The sequence below is a fragment of the Muscardinus avellanarius genome (genome assembly GCF_963383645.1).
Source record: "Muscardinus avellanarius genome assembly, chromosome: 8".
NCBI lineage: Eukaryota > Metazoa > Chordata > Mammalia > Rodentia > Gliridae > Muscardinus > Muscardinus avellanarius.
In genome coordinates this window covers 103,356,739-103,382,436 of record NC_137794.1, presented here as the reverse complement: position 1 = coordinate 103,382,436, position 25,698 = coordinate 103,356,739, and the positions used below count along the sequence as shown (strand labels likewise).

Here is a 25,698-nt window from a genome sequence, read left to right as displayed (position 1 = left end):
ATGTACCCCAGGGGAGCCCTGCCCACAGTCCCCTCTGCAAGTCGACATTATCGCTGTGAGAAAAATCCAAGCCGTCAAGCTCTCAGAAGTGCCTTCCGACTTCAGCAACGGGTGCGGGAGGCGGAAGGTGGCCATGGCGCCCGCTGCAAACGGAGAGGAGAGTGGGTTCTCCTTCCTGCCCTCTAAGGAGTAGTCCCAGGAGCTTTTTCTTTACTTTCATTTTTCTCTTTCTTTCTCTCTTTCTTTCTTTCTTTTTTTTTCCCCTTTGGTATTGAAAATTGAACCCAAAGGCATTGTCTCTCTGAGCTACACCCCTAGTCCTTTTTTAAATTTTTGTTTTGAAACAGGGCCTTGCTAAATTACTGAGGCTAGCCTCAAATCTGCGATCCTCCTAGTTTCAGTTTCACAAGTCCTGGGACTACAGGCATGCTCCACCACACCTAGCAACCCCAGGACAGTAAAGCCCAAACGCAGCCGGGCGCGGTGGGCACGCTTGTCATCCCCGCGCTTGGGAGGCGGAGACAGGAGGATCGCGCAGGTTCAAAGCCAGCCGCGCTGGCTTAAGAGACCCTGTTTCAAAATATAAAAATGTAAAAATAGGTCTGAGAGTGTAGCCTGGAGGTTGAAGGGCTTCCAGGAACCCCAGTGCCACCAATAAAAAAAAAAAAGCCCAAACAGAGAATTCTGGAGAATGCAGCGCATTTTTCTTTCTTTCTCTCTTTCTTTCTTTCTTTCTCTCTATCAGGGCTATTCTATCTCCAAGCTGTACTCCCAGCCTTATTTCATTTTTATTTTGAAATAGGGTATCGCTAGGTTGATAAGAGTCTCACTATTTCCAAACAACCCAACCAATGCATGTGTATCTATGTTCATAGCTGCACAATTCACCATTGCCAAACCATGGAACCAGCCAAGATGTCCACCAGCAGATGGATGGATTACAAAACTATTTTTTTTTTTTTTTGGTGATACTGGGGATGGAACCCAGGGGCCTGCTACCTCTGGGCTACACTCCCAGACCTATTTTATATTTTTTTATTTGGAAACAGGGTCTCTTAAGCCAGCTGAGGCCGACTTCGAACCTGTGCGATCCTCCAGTCTCAGCCTCCCAAGCGCAGGGATTACAAGCGTGTGCCACCACGACTGGCTGTACACAATGGCATTTTACTTAGCCATAAATGGCAATAATGTCATTTACAGGGAAATGGATGGAAGTGTAGGACATTATGCTAAGTGAGATCAATCAGTCACAAAAAATAAGAAACCGGATGTCCTCCTTAACGTGCGAAAGCTAGGGAGAAAATGGGTCCAAGGAAGAACCGTAGACAAAGAAGGAGATCCTATAGATGAGCAAATAAGGCGACCTGACTGCGGGGAAGGGAGTGGGAAGAGGAAAATTCTCTAATGCGCACGTTATACTTTAACCAACATAACAGGGTCAATCACTAAGCCAAACATGCGAAGGAGGGAGGGAGAGGGAATGGGTGGGAACTGGGAAAGGGCTGACTGGGTGATGTGTGCTTGTGTGTCTCCGCCATCTTGCATCCCATTAAGATGTATGAATACAATGCACCAATAAAAAAAATTTTTATAAAAAGAGTCTCACTACCTGCTGAGTCTGTCCTCAAACCTGCGATCTTCTTGTCTCCGCCTCCTAAGTACTGGGATTACAAGCGTGAGCCACCATGCCCAGCTGGGGTGCATTTTCTTTATTGGCTTATTATTTAAGATTATACCAGAATGGCTTACAAAAGATTTAAATAAAAAAGGAATGACATTCTGAGACATACTGCAACATGAATATGCCTTGAAAACATGAGGCTAAGTGAAATAAGCCAGGCAGGGAAGTGTCTGAGGCACCTAGAGCAGACGCTCAGAGGGGCGGGACACAGATTGGGGGTTGCCCGGGGCCTGGGAAAGGGCGCGGGAGCTCTCATGTGGTGGACAGAGTGTCAGCTGGGACGAGGAAAAAGGAAGGTCTAGAGGTGGAGGGGGGTGAGCCTTGCAAAACACTGCAAACGGACCTCACGCCACTGGAATGTATACTCAGCAATGGCTCAAATGGTGGATTTTATGGGGTGCTGATTGCACCACAACCAAGTGAAGGAATTTGAAGCGGTGTTGTGCAGACACAAATACTTTTGAAATGACCATTAAAAACAAACACAAATGAGCTACTACTGAACATCCCCTAGAAGCGCTAAACTGAAAATGGCAGACAGTAACAAGTGTTAGCAAGCACCTAGGGAAACCGAAACGCTCATAAACTGCCGGGGTGGAATGCAAAATGACGCAGCTGCTGGGGAAGGCAGCTGGATGGTGGCGAAGACGTTAAGCACACAGTCACCACGTGAGCCAGAGATCGCTCTCCTGGCTATATGCCCAAGAGAACGGAAAACACACGTGAAGTGGCAGACCCAGGAAACGGCAGAAAATAGAACGCCAGCCACCGAGAGAGGTCAAGCCCCCTAGGAAGTGCAGGTCTACAGATGGCGTTGGACCTCAGTCCTTGACCCCGAGTCACCAAAAACTACGTTTGGATATGGACCAGATATTAAGACACTCGTGCATCAGAGAGCTTTCTCGATGGTCATTCCTGAGTGTGCTCACAACGTGGCGGTTAAGAAGAATGCTCTTGTTTTTAAGAGCTACAGGGGAAAGTATTCAGGGGTGAAATAGCAAGGTGTTTGCAGCATTCTCTCAAATGATTTGCCAAAAATAAAACCTCTTCCCCTCCCTCTCTTTCTCCTCTTTCTCCCATTCGGCAAAATACAGTGATTACCAAAATATTAACAACCTATGTGAAGTTTAAAAGAATGTCCATCAGACTGCTGAAGTCGTTCAAAACAAGAAACTGGGAAACAGACTAGAATGATCATAGATCCTATCGGTAAAAATGTTTGAACACATATGTATACTTACTCATAAGTTATAGACACATATGCTCCAAATAATATATCCTGCACACTATCCAACATTTTACAAATTGGGAACAGTATATAGATTAAATATCAGTTATTTTGTGTGTGGTGGTGGAAAGGAGAGTACTGTGGATTAAAACTCAGGACAGTCTATCTCTGAGCTATACCCCCATCTCTTCTTTTACTTTTTCTCAAAACAAGGTCTTACTAGGTTACTGAGAGTCTCACTAAGTTGCTGAGGCTATCCTCGAACCTACAATCCTCCTGCCTCAGCCTCACAAGCACTGGAATTATAGACATCTGCCACCATGTTGAGCATAAATATTGAATTTTATTCCCTTTTTTGTGGTACTGGGGGTTGAGCCCAGGACATTCTACCACTAAGCTACACCCCAGCCCTATTTTTTTAGTCTTTATTTGGAAATAGGGTCTCACTAAGTTGCAGAGGGCCTCACTAAGTAGCTGAGACTGGCTATGAACCTGGAATCCTCCTGTCTCAGCCTCCCACATACTGAAATTACAAGTGTGAGCCACCATGCCCAGCCAAATATCAAATTTTAAAGCAAAGTTATTAGCCAGGCGTGGTGGCACAAGCTTGTAATCCCAGCATTTGGGAGACTTAGACCAGAGGATGGCGGTTCACAGACAGCCTCAGCTACTTGTGAGGCCCTTCACAACTTAGTGAGACCCTGTTTCAAAATAAAGAATAAAGCCAGGTGGGGTAGCACATGCTTGTAATCCCAGCGCTTGGGAGGCTGAGACAAGTGGATAGCACAGGTTCGAAGCCAGCCTCGGCTACTTAGGCTCTCAGCAACTTAGTGAGACCCTGTTTCCAAATAAAGTATAAAATAGGTCTGGGAGTATAGCCTAGAGTTAGAAAAGCCCCTGAGTTCCACCCCCAGTACCACGCACAAAATAAAGAACGAAAATAAGAAAGAATAAAAAAATAGGGTGGGGGTGTAGCTTGGAGGTTGGATGCCCCTGGGTTCTATTCCTAGACCTGCAGATAGATAAATAAATAAATAAATAAATAAATAAATAAATAAATAAATAAATAAATAAGTTATTGCCCACTGAAACAAAGAGATTCGCATGCAAAATAGATTGATGCTGCAGAGAAAAAACACAGCAAAATGGGAAGTTGCTGGGTTGCTGTGTTGAACTCAAAACCTTGTATTTAAAGGAGAAGAGATACATTCAGCCTCTCTGCTCAGACCGGGAAAGCAGTTACAGTGGGCCAGGAACCAGAGGTGATGGACGCAGCTTGGAGCGCCAGACACAGGCTGAACCAAGGCCTAATGAGAAGAACGTATTGCCAAGCATTTCTGAAAATTACAAGACTTTATCACAATCCAGAGGCCTGCCCGAATTGTTGTTGTTGTTGGGAAGCAAGTAAGAATAAAGACTAACCGAGAGCTCTGAGCCAAGTCACCAGGACAGACAGACAGACAGACAGGGAGCCCGGGGAGTGACCCTGAGCCTCCCAAGGCCACAACCTGACAGTGGCTCCTGGGTGCGGTCAGTTTCTTAATCCTCCTGAAGGAGCTTCTCAAGCCAGCCCAGACTTCAGCAAGAGACTGTGCCCCAATTTTCTTGCAGTGGACAGAACTGGCCATAAACAAGATTGATGCACCACTGAGACCCAGGAGATGATGGGGAGTTTCCCAGGATGCATTGCCTGCCGTGGTAAACACCACATCTACTCTCTGCTCCCTTAGGGAAAGAATTGTCAAATCTAGTAAGCAGTTCTCCCTCATGCTTTAAGGTCCAGAGGCCCAGAAAGGAACAGTGATTTGACTTAAAATCTGATGTGCTTGTTCCCCGCAGGGTCTCAATTCTCCAGCTGGGGTTTTAAAACGAAGCATCGCAAACCCACAGTAGGAGCACGGGCTCTCTGGCTGGGGTGGGACCACATGGGAGAGTCTCCCACTGGCCTGAACAGATGCTGTGCCCATCTTTGAAGAGGAGTGCAAAATGTAGCCCAGTAGGAACCGAAGGAAGCCGCTCAGCTTTGTAGCTCAGCCCTTCAGCGGCTTCTCTGGCAGTGAGAAGTTCCTGGAGCTGGGGAATCTATGACTCAGAGCCCTGATGGGAGGATGGGGAGGCAGAGGGGAGGAAGGCAGAGGTGGTCGGACAAGAGAAAGGGCTGGTGAAAGGAAGGAACCCCGGGGAGCAGCTGTCACGCAGGGGAGATGCCAAGAGTCAGAAGGTGCAGGGAACTTTGCTGGAGGCTGAAAGTTCCCTGTTGGTGTGTCCTTGAGAGGCTGCACTGAAGAAAATAATAACTTTCCTCTGGATTTTGATGATATGGTTTGGGGGCAGAACTGCTTAGTAAAGTTGGGCTACAGGGCACAGGCTGAAAGCTGATAGGTCTCCACCAGAGAGCTGTTCTTCTTTCTGTCTGTCTTTCTCAGTGCCCAGCACAGACTCATGCTCTGGGTGACTTCATTTAAGTGAAGTTTAAGCAGCTAATTTCAGGTCAGTGGCAATGCGGGCAGTGTTGTGTCGTACCTGGAAAGTGGCACCCAAGATGTGCTTCCATCTTTCCTCTTGCCTGGTAACTGGCATGAGGCTGGAGCCCCAGCAGCTACCTTGGGCTAAGAGGTAGGTAACATTGGGACTGAAAGCCAGGGCTCAGTTGCTGAGGCAGGAAGACAGAACAAGCCGGGTTGCTGATGACCGTGATGCTATCCATCTAAGCATGTAATGTCTACTCCCATGATTCCTTTCAGTGAAAAGGAATAAGCATCTCTCCCATCCAAGCCATTATGAGGTGTTTTGATATATTCAGCTGAAACTAACCCTGGCTGTGTGGTGTCTGGTGCTATGTGAGTTACACAAAACAGTTTCCTCATCCTTTGGAGTTCTGCTACATGATTCCATGTCTGCAGTTATTTGCATTTGTGTCTATGGCTATGTTTGTGCCACATAGTAGTGTTTTTTTTTAATTAGTCTAAGTTAAATAGGAAAGAGCAATGGTAGGGTATGTACATAAAAAATCGGCTATGCAAAGGAAGACCAAGCAACGTTGTGGTATTTGACGCACAGAGCATCCAAAGTAGTAAATTAAACTCCACGGTAGAATAATAGGCTATCCTTAAAGAAAAGAGAGTGTAGGCACACCAGACTCAAAGGGATATGTGCCAGGAGTACTGGTATCAGGCATGATCTTATTTTATGGCCCACACATTATTGTTAGTGGTATTTTAGTAAAATAACATCATCTGCCACATCAAATTAGTATCACTCATTTTTAAATTCTATTTTTAATCCTGTTTTGATTTCTAAACTAGCTTCAGTTTCACAATACTAAAAATATAATAGAATGAAGAAATTTCTATGTAGATTTGATTTGTTTATAAGCAAAATAATTTTATAAGTAAAATTATTCTAGCTCAACAAGTAGGGGAATCAGTAAAGAAATATTTGTCTTTTGAAAGGGATTTATGGGTGGTTTTTCAGGTACTGGGGATTGAACCCAAGGGTATTCTACCTCCAAGCTACACCTTCAGCCCCATTTTTATTCTGTATTTTGAAACAGGGTCTCACTAAGGCTGGCCGCATACCTGCAATCCTCCTGCCTCAGCCTCCCAAGTATTGGGATTACAAGGGTGCACCACCACACCTGGCTTTCGAAAAGGGATTTCTAATACTTAGCTTTGCTGCCAAACTAAAATGTAATAGTGCGTCCATGTCTAATTTTTCTTGAACTACAGCAAGAGGGGAAATGACTGCATGGGTGTAAAAGAGGGGGGATCTGGCTACCTTGGAGTCAGAGTCTCCCGACATGGCTTTGCTACAGACTTACCCACAAGTGTTCGTAGTAGCCTGATTCATAACAACCTCAAGCCAAAAACAAGCCAAATGCCCACCAAGTGCTAAATGGATAGATGAAATGTGGTATATCCATGTACTAGATTATAATTCACCTATTAAAGGGAACTATGCTGGTAAATTTTTTATGTGTCAACTTGGCTGGGTCATAATGCCCAGATATTTGGTCAAACGTTATTTCTGTGAGCGTGTTTTCAGATGAGATCAACATTTAAATGGATGGACCAAAAAGCAAAAAAAAAAAATGGGTGGACCAATCAAAGCAGGCTTCCCTCCCTAATGTGGGTGGACCTCGTCCAATCAAATGAAAGTCTAAGCAATCCAAAGTAATGATCTCCCCTGAAACAGAGGGAATTCTGCCAACAGAGCCTTTGGACTTGAACTGCAGGATCAGCTTTTCCTGGGTCTCCAGCCCCAGCCCAACCTGCAGATGTAGAGCATGCCATTCTCTACCACCGTGTGAGCCAATTCCTTCAAATAAAATCTCTCTCTCTCCTCTTCACCCGCACCCCAGACACACACCCTATTGGTTCCATTTCTCTGAAGGATCCTAATACAGAAATAAAGCACTGGCACAGGGTACAACATGGACGAGATTTTTAAAACATTATGCTCACAGATGTAATGTCATCTCTATTAAAATACCGATGCCCTTCTTCACAAAGCTAGAAAATCAGTCCTAAAATTTACATGGAAAAAAACAAAAGACCCAGCATAGCCAAAAAGTTATCAGCAATAAGAACCATGCCAGGAGCCTCACCATACCTGATTTCAATTTATATTGCAAAGCTATAGTAACAAAAACAGCATGGCACTGGCACAAAAACAGACACATAGACCAACAGAACAGAATGAAAGATAATGAAATCCACACACTTAGAGCCAATTGATTTTTTGCTAAAACATACACTGAAGAAATGATACCCACTTCAATAAATGGTGTTGGGAAAACTGGTTATCCATTTGTAGAAAAATGGAGTGAAGCCCCAATCTCTCGAGCCCAGTGTGGTGATGCGCACTTGTAATCCCGGTACTTGGGAGGCTGAGACAAAATGGATCTCAAGTTTGTGGCCAGCCTCAGCAACTGAATGAGGCCATCTGCAACTTAAAGAGACACTGTTTCAAAATAAAAGGGTAAAATAGGGCTAGAAGTATAGCTTGGAGGAATGCCCCTGGGTTCCATTCTGAGTACCAAAAAATAAATAAATAAAAAAACCAACCCCTCTCACCCTGCACAAAAGTCAACTCAAGATGAATCAAAGACACAGAAATTAGACCAGACACACTGAAATTATCAGAGGACGACATAGGACCAACACTCCAATGTAAAGCACAGGTAGAAATTTCTTCAGTATGATCCCCCAAAGCCCAGGAAATTAGAAGAATTAATACATGGGATGGTATTAAATTAAAAGGTTTCTGTTGGGCAAAGGAAAACATTAAGAGCTTAAAGAGAGAGCCTAAAGAGAAAGGGAGAAGATCTTTGCCAGCTATCCCTCTGATAGGGGACTGGTATCTAGAATATACAAAGTACTTAAAAGACTTAACACTAAAAGAAATGGAATAAAGAAATGGGCATTTGAACTTAATATACACTTCACAAAAGAATAAATACAAATGGCCAATAAATATATTTTAAAAAATGTTTGTCGGGCGTGGTAGCGTATACTTGGAAAACCCAGCATTTGGGAGGCTGAGACAGGAGGATCGTAGGTTGCAGCCAGCTTCAGCTACTTAGTGAGGCCCCTTGCAACTCAGTGAAACCCTGTTTCAAAATAAAGTACAAAAAATAGGACTGGGCATGTTGCTTGGAGATGGAAGGCCCCTGGGTGCCATCCACAGTAACACACACATACACACACACACAAAATGCACACACACACACACACACACACACACACACACACACACATGTTCAACATCATTAGAAACCAAAAAGATGAAAATCAAAACTACATTCCTCCAAGCTATACTTCTAGCCCTATTTTACCCTTTTATTTTGAAACAGTGTCTCTTTAAGTTGCAGATGGCCTCATTCAGTTGCTGAGGCTGGCCACAAACTTGAGATCCATTTTGTCTGAGGTGCCATTTAACCCCACTAGAATGGCAATCACCAAGAATACAAACAACAATAAATGCTGAGGACGATATGGGGGACATCGGAGCTCTTACACACTGTTAGTGGGGTTGTGAAATAGTGCAGCTGCTTTGGAGATCAGTGTGGAGATTCCTCAGAAAACTGGGAATGGACCCACCCTATGATCCGGCTGTCCCGCTCCTGGGTATATGTTCCCAAAGGACTTGAAATGAGAATATTAGAGTGTGCCATGTGTCGATCCATCCCTACAGCTGCACCATTCACACAGCCAAATTACCGCACCAGCGCAGGTATCATCGACAGATGAATGGTTACAAAATGATGGTCTCTACACGCAATGAAATTCCACTCGGCAATAAAGAACAATACAGTTGCGCCATTTGCAGGAAAATGGATGAGTCTGGAGAACATTCTATTAAGTGAGATCGGTCCCAGATAACGGAGGGTCATTTGTTTTGTTTTGTCTTTTCGTATATCTAGAAGCTGGGGAGTCATCGGGATGCCCGAGGGACATTAGATGAGGAAGGAGAAAGCCCAGTGGAGTGAGAGGAGCTTGGGAAGGGGTAGTTAATGAAGGAAACACTTCCCTGAAGCCATGTGAATATGTAAAATTACCAACGCCAAGCTCAGTGTCATATACGGGGAAGGGGAGGGAGCGGGGAAGTTCACCGAGCGCCGTGTGCAGGTGTGTCCCAGGCACTCTGAGCTTCATTCTGATGTGAGACTAAAATGCACCAATAAAAGTATATTTTAACAAGCATTTATGCTAATTGAGAGATGCCAGAGACAAAAAAAAAACCATACCTATGATTCCATTTCTAAGAGGGGTTCAGAATAGGCAAGTGTACAGATACAGAAAGTTAAGTGATGGTCACCAGAGGCGCGAAAGGGCTGAGCGGAGAGTAATGCCGACAGGCCTGGGACTCGGGAGGAGAGCGGGCAGGTGCTAGGGATGTTCTGGACTTAGTGGGCTGGTTGCACCAACTCCTCCATGTACTAAAGAGCATTGCAGGCATGTAAGTGACTTCTCAATTTAAAAAACAGAAATGCAATTCTAATTACTATTTTATGTTGACTCTCTATAAATGGTGCAATTGTTAATTTAGTAAATAGTGGGTTAAGAGTCCTCCTGCCCACAAAGCGAGGTCTACCCAAACCTCAGACCGTGACCTTATTTAAAGGCCTTTGAAGGTGTAGTTAAGGTAGGCCTCCCGTGAGGGATCTTCCTGGTTTAAGAGGGTCCCTACACTCAATGTGAGTGTCCTGATAGGTGACAAAAACCTAGAGACGCACAGGTGGAAGGTCACATGAAGGCAGAGGCAGACGCTGGAGTTACCCAGCTATGAGCCAAGGGTTTCTGGCAGCCCACAGAGGCCGGGACACGGGCACGGAGCAGGGCGGCCCTCAGAGCCTCCAGGGGGTCAACCCTGCCGACACCTACAGTCCAGCCTCCAGGACTGTGAGAGAAGAAATTTCTGCTGCATTAAGCCACTCAGTTCGTGATAATCGTGATGCCCTAGAACCTGATGACGTAAGGTCATTTTTGCTTGTGCCCAGAAATGTTGCTTAAGAACTGAAAATAATACAGGGCCATGCTCAGACAATGGATAAAGATGGATAACGGCTATCGTTTGCCTATCTTGGACTCTAATATCAGATGTCCCCCAAAAATGTAAAAAGCTATTTTGTATATGAAACATCATCGATCATGAAGCTGGCATTTACTGTGTTAGTGGGTCACAGAATCCTCCGTTCTCCACTCAGAGGCAAACTTCGAGTCCCATTTAAGTGCTCAGAGGCCCAAGTCATTGTCTAGTCCAGGCATGGTGGTGCACGCTCGTAATCCCAGGATTCGGGAGGCTGAGACAGGAGGATCACAGGTTCGTGGACAGTCTCAGCTATTTAGTGAGGCCCTTTGCAACTCAGTGAGACCCTGTTTCAAAATAAAGAATAAAAAATAAGGCAAGGGGTGTAGCTCAGAGGTAGAATGCCCCTGGGTACCATCCCAAATACTGCAAAAAGTTTTAAAAAGTCTCGTCTCTATCTTTCCCATATCTTATCTTTAAAAGTATGCAGGTCCTACTGTGCAAAGTAACCCAGTAAATACCGAGCCAACCTCATTGACTTTCCCAAGTCTCTTTTTCATCCAAGTATCCCAGAAGCATCCCACCTTGGTTTTCATTTCTCTTTCATTCCTGAAAGGTACTTGTCAAAGCCCTTGCCCATGACTACCCCGCACCCGGGCCAGGCTTCCCAGGGCCAGAGGGAAGGGCTCGTCCTGCTGCCCTTGGCACTGCTGACAGTAGCCTCCTTAAGGAGACCTCTGGCCTCCCCGTCTGTTGCTTTTCAGACCCTTTCCTGCCAATTTTACCCTCCTGTTTAGATCTTCCCATGGCTTCCCAGGACCCGGAGGATCAGTCCCAGCATCTCTGAAATGCATACCAGGTCCCTGTGCCCCCCCCCCAGCCTCACCCTCCCCCTGCTCCTGGGAATTATCCCTGTCATCAGCAACCAATCAGGCCTTCCGATCACCCAGTCGCTGCACTGGATTGTCATCCATCCTCTCAACCAGATCAGCAGCGTGTTGTGCCAGACCCCAGGACGGCTCAGGGCAACCAGGTGCGTTGTCTGATGGGTCTATGATGCTCCCCGCTTGTTCAGAGGAGCCAGGGTTTCACTACATTTTCAAAGGCCAGCCTCACAACTTGGCTGCTGCAGTAAAGCCCTTTTCTCTTTTGGCCTATGCCACTCCCCACCCCCATAGGTGTCTTATGCCTGATTTCCATTTCTTTTCCTTGTTGGCTCCTCCAGCAGTGTTGAAGGGCTCTTCATTCTCTCTAACCAAGTCATGGTCCTCAGCCCTCTAAGCAGGGGAACCGAGTGGGGTGAGCCCCCACCTGGAGAACGGCTGCACGTTCCAGGGTCGGGAGCCCCTGGAGCCAGGCCCCCGCATGGTAACTTGGGGATGTGCGGCACAGTCCTTCGGAAATAAGAAAGCAACTGACCGCCGCCCATGGCTTCACACGGCTGGAGCGCTAGTGTCTGTGGCTGTTTCCTCGGGTTTAACATTTGTTCTCCTTCAAACGTTGCTCTCCTGGGCTGGTGTCTGGGTGGAGGAAACTCCTGTGGTGTTAGCAGAGGGCTTCTGGACCTAGAGCTGCCCTGAACCCCTTCTGAACCACTACCTGTGAGCCCCCCGCGGCTCTTGGCAGAGGCCAGCCTCCATTGCCAGCCTCCACAAATTCCAGGCTTGTCTGTAACTGCCATTGGCTCCTGGTTTCAGAGACTGGCCCAGGGGCTTTTTTTATTTTTATTTTTTGGTAGTACTAGGGGTGGGACCCAGGGGCTATACTCCCATACCTATTTTGTATTTTATTTGGAAACAGGGTCTCACTAAGTTGCTGAGAGCCTCACTAAGCTGAGGCTGGCTTCGAACCTGTGCAATCCTCCTGTCTCAGCCTCCCAAGCGCGGGGATTACAAGTGTGCGCCGCCACGCCCGGCTGGCCCAGAGGCTTTGGTGGGGGGATCATGGTGTCAGTCCTTGAGGGGACCACGTCCATCCACTCCCATGCTGAGCTCACGAGCACACATTCTACATCATTAACTATCCTCCATGTCCCTCGTCATCCAAAACAGAACCCTGGCTCCGGGGAATCGGGGTGTGATGCCCTAGGCCTCCTGCCTCTGCACTCCTGCAGCCCCCTCCAGCCAGAGTGGGAAGAGCCGGGCTGTCTTAGGGCTCTGCCCACCCCCAAGTGGCCCCCAAAGGCACTGTCAAGGCCTGAGGGGGTGTTCAGGGCGCTTGCTGCTAGAGGCCCATCAGATAGCTCCCCTGTTTCTCCTCTCCTGTGTGCAAATATCCCCCCACCCCAGGGCTAGGCCAACCCTCCCCTTATTCTGCATTTTTATTTTCTATTATTGTGTGTATTTGTGTGTGTGTGTGTGTGTGTGTGTGTGTGTGTGTTACTAGGGACTGAATCTAAGAGTATTCTACCTCTGACCTATTCACCCAGCCCGATTATATATATATATTTTTTAATCTGCGGTACTGGGGTTGGAACCCAGGGTCATCCTACCTCTGAACTACACCCCAACCCTATTTTCTATTCTTAATTTTTAAAAAGGATCTCACTGAGTTGCAAAGGGCCTCACTAAGTAGCTGAGGCTGGCCACGAACCACGATCCTTCTGTCTCCGCCTCCCAAATACTAGGATTACAAGCGTGCACCACCACACCTGGCTCCGATTTTATTTTTATTTGGAAACAAGAGTTCACTAAGTTGCTGAGGGCTCTGCTCTAAATTGCTGAGGCTGTCTGAGAACCTGCCATCCTCCCGTCTCAGCCTCCCATGTACTGGGATTACAGGTGTGCACCACCATGCCCAGCTCAGCTCTCCCCTTCTCTCCAGGGAAATTTTTCTCCATCTATTTCCCGGCCTAGTCCTGGTGGCGGAAAGGCCTCGGTGGCCTCCAGCCAATCACCCAGACCTGGAGTCCAGCAGGAAACAATGTTCCTGGAACATTGTGGCTACGTTGCCCGTTCCGGGGCCGTGTAGTTCCAGGTGCTTTCCCCTACTGTCTGCTTCCAAATTCAGAAACATTGCAAAAGTCAGATTCGGAGCGCTCCTCTGCGGAGAGCGGGATGCCCCCGCGCGCTGTGATTGTGACACCCACGAGGAGACACCCTCGCCGCCAACAGTGTGTGTGCCTGACGCCTACATATCCATATTAAATCCCTCTAAGTTCTCATTTCTTTGCTCCCTGTTTTCAATGGATGTAGGACACCTCGGATCCAGGAACGATGTCTCTCCATCAGCTGGGCCTTCCCATGGAATGAACCTGGACCCTTCTCAATAAAGAAATTTCTATTACTAAATCCGTCCATCGCCCTTAACCATATAATCACGTATTATACCTTAAGAAAATGTTTCTATTTTCTGTTCTTGACACTGCATGTGTGTGTGCGCATGTGTGTCTGTGCATGTGTGTGTGTGTGTGTTTGTGTGTGCTTTGCTGGGGATGGAACCCAGGGGCTTTCTACCCTCTGCGCTACACCCCTAGCCCTATTTTATTCTTTTATTTTGAAACAGGGTCTCACTAAGTTGTGGAGGGCCTCAATAAGTCACTGAAGTGGGCTGCAAACCTGCGATCCTCCCGTCTCAGCCTCCCAAATAGTGGGATTACAAGCGTGCACCATCATGCCCGGCTAACACTGCCTCTTTTTGACTGACTCTTTACACAGCAATGGCAGCTTTCCTTCAAATATTGAAGAAACACTGAACTGATATTCTGCTTTAAGTAATTTTGGCATTTTCCCTGTAACTCAGGAAAATCAAAAAGTTTTTGCTGCCCCCAACCCCTTGCACGCACAATAAGGCCGGCAATCTTTTTCTCTTTTTGTGTTTTTCTCCTTTTACTTTTTCTTTTTTCTTTTTATTTATTTATTTGTTGAGGTACTTGGGGATTGAACTCAAGGGCAGGGAGAGGGGGAGGGCTCTTCATCTGAGCTATAGACCCCCCCCTAGTCCTTTTTATTTTGAAACAGGGTCTTGTCTGGCATAGTGGTACATGCTTGTCATTCCCACACTTAGGAAGCTGAGACTAGAAGATTGTAGGTTTAAGCCCTCAATAACTTAGCAAGACCCTGTTTCAAAATAAAAAATAAATTAAAAGGGCAGGGGATATAACAGAGGTAGAACGCCCCTAAGTTCAATCCCCAGTACAAGGCAGGAAGGGAGCACTCGCCCAGTTGCGAGCCTGCTGTCCTCCTGTCTGGGACCCCTGCCCGGGCCTAGGTCCTGGGTCCACTGGGAAACCGTCATTCTTGTACATGGACCCTGGCGGCAGCTGCCCGCAACACAGGGGACAGGGCCGCCCACTTGCCTTAAGCTCGCTGGCGTCGGCCAGTCTGGCTTTGAGCTCGGTGCTGGATTCTTGAGCCACGCTCAGCTCCTTCTGCAGCCTCTCCACCTTCTTCTCCAGCTTCCTGATGGTGAGCCGGGCCTCGTCCCTCTCCACCGCCACGGCCGTGCGCACCTGCTTCTCCTCCTCCAGCTGGGCTATTTTCTGCCGGAGGAGGCTCATGTGCAGTTCTCTGCTCTCCAGCCTTTCTCTCTGAGTCTTTAGCTGGTTTGATACAAACAGGGTGTTTTTTTTTTTCTTAAATAATTGAACAGTCAGTAAATATAAATGAATTATCCAGATAATGTCGATATTTATCTACACTTCAATAAGACCAATTTGTAAGCCATCAGGAAAGGTCACTGGGTTCCTTTTCCTGATTGCATTTTTTATCTGTATTTTTTTTCCAAGAATTAATTTTGCAGCTGCGAAGTACAGAACAAAAGAGCCGTAGAAGATGAGAGAAGGAGCCGCCTTTCTATCTCTGCTTCTCCACCACATCATGTGCATCGTAATAAAAATGCGAAATTACTTCTAAAACTACTAAAATAGGCTTTTCAAAAGCAGAATGTTAAGACAGGGAGGCAAAATCTTCTCCAACACACAATGCCTGCAACTCGCATTTTCTGAAACAAGCTAGAGTCCACCTTAGTGCTGCCGCCCTGGACGGGCTCATCTCAACCTCAGAGCTGGGCCAAGTGGCACCCGGTTTGAGAGCCCGTGTCCTCCTAAAGGAGGACGTCCCGAGGAGATCTGAAGAAAGCTTTGTTTACCTACTAAAAATCTGAGAAGTAGAAGGGACTGTAAGAATGTATTGCTTCTCTGGGGTCTTTGTTTTATGACTGGCCTCTACAATCCACTAACCAGGCAGAGGACAAGGTCCTCAAACATCATTGGTCATTGGCAATCCAACCTGATGATGATTACATTGTTTTATTTTATTTATTTATTTATTTGCAGTACTGGGGATGGAACCCAGGGCCATTCTACCTCTGAGCTACACCCCCAGCCCTACTTTTTATTCTTTATTTTGAAACAGGGTTTCACTGAGTTGCAAAGAGCCTCACTAAGTAGCTGAGGCTGGCCATGAACCCAGATCCTTCTGTCTCAGCCTCCCGAATGCTGGAATAACAAGTGTGCGCTACGACGCCCAGCAGATTTTCTTTTAATGCCTGTGGAGTCTATGGGGGCTGGGGGAATCTTCTGGGTTCTACTTGTCCTAATTAAGGAATGGAATATTAAATTCAGACCTCTCTGGCCTCTGTTACAAATGTTGGGAAGAGGAAATCAGTAAAATTACCTAGTCTTTGAGCTGAAAGTATCACGGTTCCTTCATTATCCCCTCTGCAACTATAAAGTGTCTGAAGATGGGAAGACGCACTGAAATGCAGCTGGGAGTTTCCTGCTCACAGTGATAGCTGTGTCTACGTCCAGATTGCACTTTAACAAGACCCCCCACCCTTTTAGGTACTGGGGATTAAATCCAGGGGGCATTCTATCACCAACCCTTTTTATTTTTTAATTTAAAACAAGGTCTTGCTAAGTTGCTGAGGCTGGCCTCAAACCTATGATCCTCCTGTCTCAGCCTCCCAAGTACTGCATTATAGGCGTATACACTATGCCTCCCTTCTCATGTCTCTTACCAGCTCCGTTTCTTGAGGGTTTTTTTCCTGTGAAATTCTACTCTACTGCAGGTTTACACTGGCCAGTCTTATGCCTGGGTAATTTTGATAATTACATAATTCTTCAGAAAGAATACAATTAGGTATTTTAAAAGGGGTATTAATTAGATTATCTATGGAGAATTACGGAAAGAACTGTAGCACAATTTAAGGTCCCTCCCCAAATGCAATTAGATTTGTCTATTCTCTTGTAAAAAACTATATTCCCCCAGAAATAGTAAATTGAGAAAGAGGACCAATGTGAACAGAGCATTTTCTATGAACCAAGAGTTCAAAAATGCTGTTTATTAAAAATTAACGGCCCCTTTGGGAAGGTGTCAGCTCCATCGTAAGACGAGCAAACAGCCAGAGAGGACCGTAACTTGTCCACGGTCACACGGCGCGGCGGGGCCAAATTGGAAACCCAGATGTGATTCATTACACAGCCTCTGCCCTAGAATCCAACCAGAGAATTTTCTCCTAAGAACTATTATAAGACCACATCTGTGCTTTCCTTTTTCTTTCCCCAATCCCAATAATTATATAACTAATAATTATACTTTATCCTTTTCATCCTTTTGTTCAGCCGCTGAGTCTGAACTGTTTCTAACTCTTCCTTCATGGGAATGAAAGTGAGCCCTCCCCTCTCCTCCTCAGCACGGAAGCTGCCACATGTCCCCTGCTCGCCCCTTCTCTGGAAGGACTAGAAACTGTGGACCCGCTCAGCTAGCCAGGCTCCCCAGAATTAAGGCTCCATTCGCAAGTCTCCCTTGCAGCGAGCTGCAGCTGTCAGAACACATCCTGGCTGAGGGGATAACTCAAGCTCACACAGTAAGTTCTGGGACTGGCTTCAGAAGACCCCCTCGCACACTCTTCTGTACTCCTCTTCCTCCCCTTCTTCTCTGCAGGGAACACAGATCTAAGGGTTCGAAGTGGCTGTGTGTGTGTGTGTGTGTGTGTGTGTGTGTGGTACTGGGGATGGAACCCAGGGGCATTCTGTCTCCGAGCTACATCCCTGGTCCTAATTTGTATTCTTTATCTTGAGACAGGGTCTCACTGGTTGCAGAGGGCCTCACTAAGTAGCTGAGGCTGTTCATGAACTGTGGTCCTCCTGTCTCAGCCTCCCGAATGTTGGGATTATACGTGTGAGCCTCCGCTCTGGCTCTAAGCACCATTTTGAAAAATAAGGACAGAGCCAGGCGTGGTGGCGCACGCTTGTAATCCGCGTGCTTGGGAGGCGGAGGCAGGAGGATCGCGCAGGTTCGAAGCCAGCCTCAGCTACTTAATGAGGCTCTCAGCAACTTAGTGAGACCCTGTTTCCAAATAAAGTATAAAATAGGTCTGGGAAGCCAGGCGTGGTGGCGCACGCTTGTAATCCCCGTGCTTGGGAGGCGGAGACAGGAGGATTGCGCAGGTTCGAAGCCAGCCACGCTGGCGTGTAAGAGACCCTGTTTCAAAAATATAAAATAGGTCTGGGAGTGTATCATGGAGGTAGAAGGGCTTCCAGGAACCCTAGTACCACCAAAAAAAAAAAAAAAAATAGGTCTGGGAGTATAGCACGGAGGTAGAAAGTCCCTGGGCTCCACCCCCAGTACCACACACACAAAAATAATTATAATAATAATAATAATAATAATAATAATAATAATAATAATAATAATAAAAGGATAAAGATCACTGAAGGATGGTAAGTGTTTTGGGTTTTTTGTTTGTTTATTTTGCGATTCTGGGGATGGAACCCAGGGGCATTCTACCTCCAAGCTACATCCCCAGTCCTTTTTTTATTTGTTATTTTGAAACAGGGTCATGCTGAGTTGCAAAGGACCTCACTAAGTAGCTGAGGCTGTCTGCAAACCGCAATCCCTCTGTCTCAGCCTCCCAAATACTGGGATTACAAGCGAGCGCCACCACGCCTGGCTGAGGGGTGGTAACTTAATGAGCCGAGATGAGCCTGGTTCCTGGAACAAAGGCCAGAGTAGAACTACCACATTGACCCCATGCTACTTTCTCCAGAGCTCTATGTGAAAAAAGAAAAAAATTCTACTTAAGTTTCTTGTTTGGTTTGGTTTGGTTTGGTACTAAGAATTGAACTCAGGGACATTCTGCCTCCAAAATACACTCTCAGCCCTTTTAATTTTTATTCTGATACAGGGTCTTGCTAAGTTGTTAAGATTCTCACTAAGCTGCTAAGGCTGGCCTCGAAACTGGGATCCTCCTGTCTCAGCCTCCCACCAGCATTACAGGCATGCACCACAATGACCAATTAAAACCTGGTTGTTTAAATCACAATTATTTGGTGCCTCTGTTATCACAGGGAAATATAACCTTAGATGAGCAATATACACTTACCAACTCTTCAGACTTGAAACCAAGACCCAACTTCTAAGTACATATTTTTATAATATGTTTCCTAGCCACACTGATAAGAATGGCGAAAATAAACTGATTTTCAGGAATTCCTTTCCTCAACACGACTAAGCTTCCATATCTCCTACCTTTCTCTGTAAATTGTGGGCAATAGTCTTGTTTTCGATTACCGCATGGCTCTCAAGGCGGACCAGCTGCTCCGTGCGAGCTAAGACTATGTCCAGACGCATGTCAAAGCCAAGTTCGGCAGCCATCTGGTCCAATTTCATTTTCTCTGAAAGCTGATCCAGAAACTTAAGATACTAAATCCAGGAACAAAAAACAAAAATGGGACACAAAAGGAAAGTTAATGTGTGTTCTCAGAGAATCCTTCTCTTTCTCCCAAGCTTACGGGTGGTTTTCTTTAAACCCAGCAGAAGCCTGGACCCCGACCCCACTATCTGGGGATGAATTCCTGACCCACCCTACCATTCTCTGCTCTCCTCCTAGTCCAAACACTCTTGACTGTCCTGGCCGGTGACCTTGCGCTATTAACACACACCCTATTAACTCTGCATATGACAGAGTGGCTGTGCCCGCTATGTCCTCATCTCTCTGCTTCGGCAACACGCCCCTGCAGTGTGCCTCTCCCCAGCGATCAGGCCCCCGGGATCCACCCAGTTGCGCATCGGAGCCTTTCCCATCTCACTGGGCCCCGGCCTCAACAGTGGAAACTCGCGCCTTAACCAGCCACCACTTGGTTTTTCCTGAGCCCCGGGATCGTCCCTAAATCAAAGCTCCCATACACAACAAAATTTGGACCGCCATTTTGTGTTTGTTTCTAAATTTCAAATGCTGTAGAAATTGTCTTTAAAAGTGGTTAATGCAGCAGAGTGAACAGCAGCCTAAAATAAGCTGTGTGAAAGAAGCCAAGGGTTGTAGTTCAATAAGAGAAAGTTCCAGACTATCGAAGGGTCTTCCCCCACTTGATGGCTGTGATTACAAGCCACGCCCAGACACGAAATGATGCTAAGTGCTTGCTGGGTAACTGTATCAATCAAGGAGCTTTCCAGCTCATAATTGTATGATTTAGGCTTCATCTTTGCTTTTTGTTCCCATTGCAATAATTTCTCATCCATCCACCATTTTCAGGCAATTACATGTCTAAGTAAAAATAATTTCCTGCTGCCTAAGCATACCATTCTAAAGCCTGGAACCATCTATGATCATCATGATTAAATTATCTGTAAGTATATATTTTCCAATTGTGTTAAATAGTGTATGATCTCTTCTTTATAAGTCAGCCATTACAAATATCTCCTACTATATTGTGTTACAGTATCATAGCTCGAGTCTGTCTCTGGATCATCTGATTGTTACGAGATTGTTATGATAAGGACTTAGACCCTTCTCTTTGGACTATGTATATCCAAAGGGTAACAAAAAGCAGTATTAAAGGTTTGGCATCTCTGACCATTCTATGTCTGTCTCCCTTGCTCTGAGCCACCTTGGATTCCAGGAATAAGGTCTGATCCATAAACATCTTAGGAGTCCAAGGTCCCCCTACCCCAGGCTATCCAGCAGGCTCTCATCATACTCAGGCGCAATAAATATTTCCTTGTAAAATCAAATTTGAACCAACACATCTTTTCAAATATTTAATGGGAGGTTAGGGGGAACCAGCCTTTCTTTCCACATTTCTCAAATCTCTCTTTTATCCTCTTCCTCCTCAAACCCACTACTTGGTCCACACTCTTACTATCTTCTGATCTAAACTGTTCTATGAATCGCCCCCCCACCTCCCACATTGGGTTCTCTACCTTTGGCCTCTAGGACCCTCCAAGCCAGTTTTCCTGGAGAGAAGGCTTTCTTTTACTCAAATCTTCTATGGCCTCCCATCACCCATAGGATGGAGCCTGAATAGTCGGCCTGACCTGTCTCTGTCATCCTCACCCACCTCTGTGTAACTCTTGCCTCCTGTCTCTCAGATCTCCCTGTAACCTACTCATTTCCTGGACCATCTGGCCAACCTCCATTCCTTCCTTTTTTGAAGTTCCCCCTACCTCGAATGCCCTTGTTCCTCTTCTGCCTGGCAAATTCCTTCCTACGCATTATCTGAGACTCCTGTCAAGAAGACGGCTCACTTCCTCACATCCAATAATCAGAAAGAAGGCGTTACTCCTCCTCTCCAGGTGCCGTCTCCTTTTGTACTCCTTCCAGTTGTAGCACTTATTTGCACAAGCCAGCCCCTGATCTGCCTGCCTCGTCCACTGGACTGATTTTTTTTTTTTTTTTTTTCAGGTCTGGGGATGGAACCTGGGGGCATTCGACCTCTGAGCTACACCCCCTGCCCTGTTTTTTTTTTTTTATTTTGAAACCAGGTCTCACTGAGTTGCAGAGGGCCTCACTAAGTAGCTGAGGCTGTCTGCGAACCGCAATCCTCTGGTCTCAGCCTCCCAAATGCTGGGATTACAAGCGTGGGCCACCACGCCCAGCTCGGACTGATTTTCAAAAACACCCTGCATGCCTCTTCTTCCAGTCCTCCCTCCCCTCTGCAAAACTGCATCTCAGCAGTCACCTCCCACACCAAACCCTCAATGCGGATTCTCCCTTCTCTTCCTGTCCTCCTCGCCTCTCCCACTGGCTGGAGACGCTGTCATTTCTGCACATCTCCACATTGCAATCTCAGCTGCAGTGTGTCACACGTTGCCTTTTTGAAATATAGCCACGCATTGCTTCACAGTGGGGTAAATTCTGAGCTGCAGCCTTAGAGAATTTCGTCGTGTGTGAATGCACTTTCACAAACTAGGACCGCTGCGCTGCACCATTACCTTTGCTTTTGTTTTGTTTTTTGGCAGTACTGGGGGTGGAATCCAGGGACATTGTACCTCCAAGCAACACCTAGCCCTATTTTTTAGTCCTTTATTTATTTATTTATTTATTTTTTTTTTTATTTATTTTTTTTGGTGGTGCTGGGGTTCCTGGAAGCCCTTCTACCTCCAGGCTACACTCCCAGACCTATTTTATTTTTGGAAACAGGGTCTCTTACACCAGCGCGGCTGGCTTCGAACCTGCGCGATCCTCCTGTCTCCGCCCTGCGCGATCCTCCTGTCTCCACCCTGCGCGATCCTCCTGTCTCCGCCTCCCAAGCGTGGGGATTACAAGCGTGTGCCACCACGCCCGGCGTCCTTTTTTATTTTTAAAACAGGGTCTCACTGAGTTGCAAAGGGCCTCGCTAAATAGCTGAGGCTGTCTGCGAACCATGACTCTCTGGTCTCAGCCTCCTGGATGCTGAGATTACAAGCGTGCGCCACCAGGCTCAGCTCATTTGTCACCTTTATAGTCTGCAGAATAAACGTGCTCAGTCTTCATATCCCAAGGCATTCCTGGCTTCTCTCTACCAGAGCCCCACTAAGAAGGCCATGTCCCAGCTACGTAGGATTATCCATCCTGGATTCTTTGAATCCAGCACGTCTAAGATATCATGCCCTCATGCCAACTGTTTCCCCTACGGCATCTGCCCTTTCTCACTGCTATGATCCTTAAAGGTGAGCTTAAGCCAGGCGTGGTGGCGCACGCTTGTAATGCCCGCACTTGGGAGGCAGAGACAGGAGGATCGCGCAGGTTCGGAGCCAGCCGCACGCTGGCTTAGGAGACCCTGTTTCCAAATAAAAATATAAAATAGGTCTGAGAGTGTAGCCCGAAGGTAGAAGGGCTTCCAGGAACCCCAGTATCACAAAAAAAAAAAAGCGTGCTTAAGTATCTCCTCTCCTATAAAATATTCTTTTGCCTAGAAATGTCTACAACCCTTCATTGATACAATATGGCTCTTAGGACACAAATGGTCCCCAGAACAGCAAATTGTCTGAATGTCTCTCTCCCCTATTGACTTCTGAGACTTTGAAGGTCAAGAACTATCTATTATTCATACTTTAGCCTGTAAAACCTTCAGGGCCTGATACAGCATGGGCAGTCAATAAATTACTATGGAGTTTATTCAAATTAACTTGAATCTAAGATATTTCAAACAAAAGGGGAAACTCCTTGTTTTTTGAAATTCTCTCATGGCCCACGACACAATCGATCTCAGTCCTGCAAAACTCAGGATATTCTCAGGCAAAATTTCAGATCGCAACCAATGCTTCCACCACCCAGACATGCCTTCAGGTCATTACTTTTTGTTTCTCAAAATTCAAGTTGTCTCGTAAGACATCTCCAGAAGCCAGCTCCCCCTCCAGGTGTGTCAGCTGACCCCGAAGTGTCTCCAACTTGCTTTCTGCCTGGCGGGCCCTCTGGAGAGCTTTGTGGACAGACTCAGACTCCTTCCCCAACTGTTCAACAAGCTCAGCTACTTGGGCTTCAAGCTGGGAGACCATCTGCAAAGCAAGAGGCAGAAGAAAGAGAAGCCTTGCTTAGATGCAACAAAGTGCTAAAAGCTAGCGCTCACCCAAGAGGCACAACTATTTATGACTCCCACTTCCAGACTCTTTGCGAAAATTAAGTTATAAAATGAGTTATTAGGAACCAGGCACAGTGGTGCTCGCCTGTAATCCTTGTATGCAGGAGACGGAGACGGGAGGTTCAAGGCCAGCCTCAGCAATGTAGGGTGACCCTTAGCAACTTAGCTAGACCTAGTCTCAAAAATAAAAAGGGAGCCGGGCATGGTGGCGCACGCTTGTCATCCCAGCATTCGGGAGGCTGAGACCTGGAGGATCGCAGTTCACGGACAGCCTCAGCTACTTAGTGAGGCCCTCTGCAACTCAGTGAGACCCGGTTTCAAAATAAAGAATAAAAAATAGGGCAGGGGCTGAAGCTCGAAGGTTGACTGCCCCTGGGTTCCATCCTCAGACCCTCAAAAATAAATAAATAAATAAATAAATAAATAAATAAAATTAAAAATAAAAAGGGGTTTGGGGATGGAGCTCAATGGCACACCACCTGTCTACCATGTGTGAGGACTTGGTTTGATCTCCAGTACTGCAAAAATAAATGAATAAATAATAAAACGGGGACTGGAGATGTAGTTCAAAGGTAGAATGCTTCCAGATTCAAGCTCGTTTCATAAATAATAATAAATAAATAAATCATTGATAGTTGTATTTGCCTCTATGAAATAATTTTACATCTCTTGTCTAAAAATATTTTTTTACTGGTATTTTTAATTTTTATGTAATTCCTCCAATAGGTTAATTGGCAAACGCTTACAGATAGCATTTACTTACCTCCAAAACTGCCATTAGCTTAGGAGCCACAAGAAGAATTAGGTGGAAAAAGAATTAAGACAAAAGGTACCTGCCATCTTTCACCCTATGTATAGCTGGCTGAAAGTTCTGGGGTGAGTTAATCTTGTTAAGTAACCTTGAGGTATTATGGGGAATTCAAGGGCAGAAATACACTTTTTTCAAGCTTTTCTCAATCTCGTATTGAGTATTAATTATTCATGCCCTGAATTCCAAGAGTATCATTTTAACATTCAAAGAAAAGTCAGAATTTCTTTAATAAAGGTGACTGCAAATAGGGTCTGGGCAACAAAGGAGCAGGCAGGGAATGCTCGTCACTTCCCCACACCCACCACCACGTTAAATCACTGCCCGTCCATTAAAGCCCTCCCCAGGCTCCCCACACCTCCCAAATTTGCCCAACTTTTCTGTCTGTCCCAGGAGTTTCTCTCTTGGTCTTAACTGGTCTAGTCCCTTAAACCAAGAGGATGAGTTTATCAAAGACCTTGAGCACACTTTCAGAATAAGCCCAGTTTTCATATAATGTGGAATTCAATAAAACCTGCAAGCTCAGAATGATAAATGTAGCCGGGCGTGGTGGCGCACACTCATAATCCCCACACTTGGGAGGCAGAGACAGGAGGATCGCGCAGATTCGAAGCCAGCCGTGCTGGCTTAGGAGACCCTGTTTCCAAATTTAAAAAATAAAAGTATAAAATAGGTCTGGGAGTATAGCCCAGCGGTAGAAGGGTTTCCAGGAACCCCAGCACCACCAAAAAAAAAAAAAAGATAAATTTATTTTCTTTTGATGGCTTACTTTGGAAGAAGAAAGGAAAAAGTAATTGATATTTATATAACCCTATAGTACCAAACCGGAGGTTAAACATCTTGACTATTTCAATTTGTTTTTATAGCCTAAATTTTATAAAAGAAAAGAATTTCTACTGGTCTTACTATAAATGACCAGGCATTAAAGCAAGAAGAAGCCTTTAAATGGCTTTCATTAAGCCAGGCGTGGTGGCTCACGCTTGTAATCCCCGCACTTGGGAGGTGGAGACAGGAGGATTGCGCAGGTTTGAAGCCAGCCGCTCTGGCTTAAGAGACCCTGTTTCCAAATACAAAGTATAAAATAGTTCTGGGAGTGTAGCCCGGAGGTAGAAGGGTTTCCAGGAACCCCAGTATCACCAAAAATAAAAAATAAAAAAAAAAGGTTTCATTCACATTTTTGAAAGACTTACATGGAAGGAAGATTTGATCTGAGTTGCCCTCCAAGCCTTGATTAAGGACAAGAATCTATTAATTCTACATGTATTTAAAGGAAAAAATTCCCCCATCCTTATAGAAAAAATTAGTAACACGTGCCCATTATAAAACATGCATTAAGACCAAGAAAGTATAAAAAGGCAAAAAATAATCCCCATAATCCTACTGCCCAGAGTCAACAACTATTAACATCTTTTTATTTTTTATTAGTGCATTTTGGTCATACATCTTAATGGGATACAAGATGGTGGAGGCATCCATGCACGCCCAATTAGCCCTTTCCCAGTTCCCGCCCTATTCCTTCCCCCTTCCTCCTTCTCATGTTTGGCTTAGTTATTTAACATTTTAAATAATGTGTTATACACTGCTAAAATACAGTTATGGTTCTGATATATATGCCACCTTCACTCTTTGTTTTCATCTCATTATATTTTAAGCATCTTCTCCTGCCATTC

General features: G+C 45.8%; 1 protein-coding gene across 1 annotated transcript in view; it reads right to left on the bottom strand.

The window, feature by feature from the left end:
• The window catches only part of CCDC170 (coiled-coil domain containing 170), a gene marked incomplete at both ends in the record, with an annotated part of 68,971 nt that overhangs the window by 3,151 nt on the left and 40,122 nt on the right, over nucleotides 1-25,698 (bottom strand). Inside the window, 3 exon segments of the mRNA XM_080700148.1 lie at nucleotides 14,737-14,979; nucleotides 18,911-19,084; nucleotides 22,937-23,137. Coding sequence (XP_080556274.1) covers nucleotides 14,737-14,979; nucleotides 18,911-19,084; nucleotides 22,937-23,137 — 618 coding nt within the window.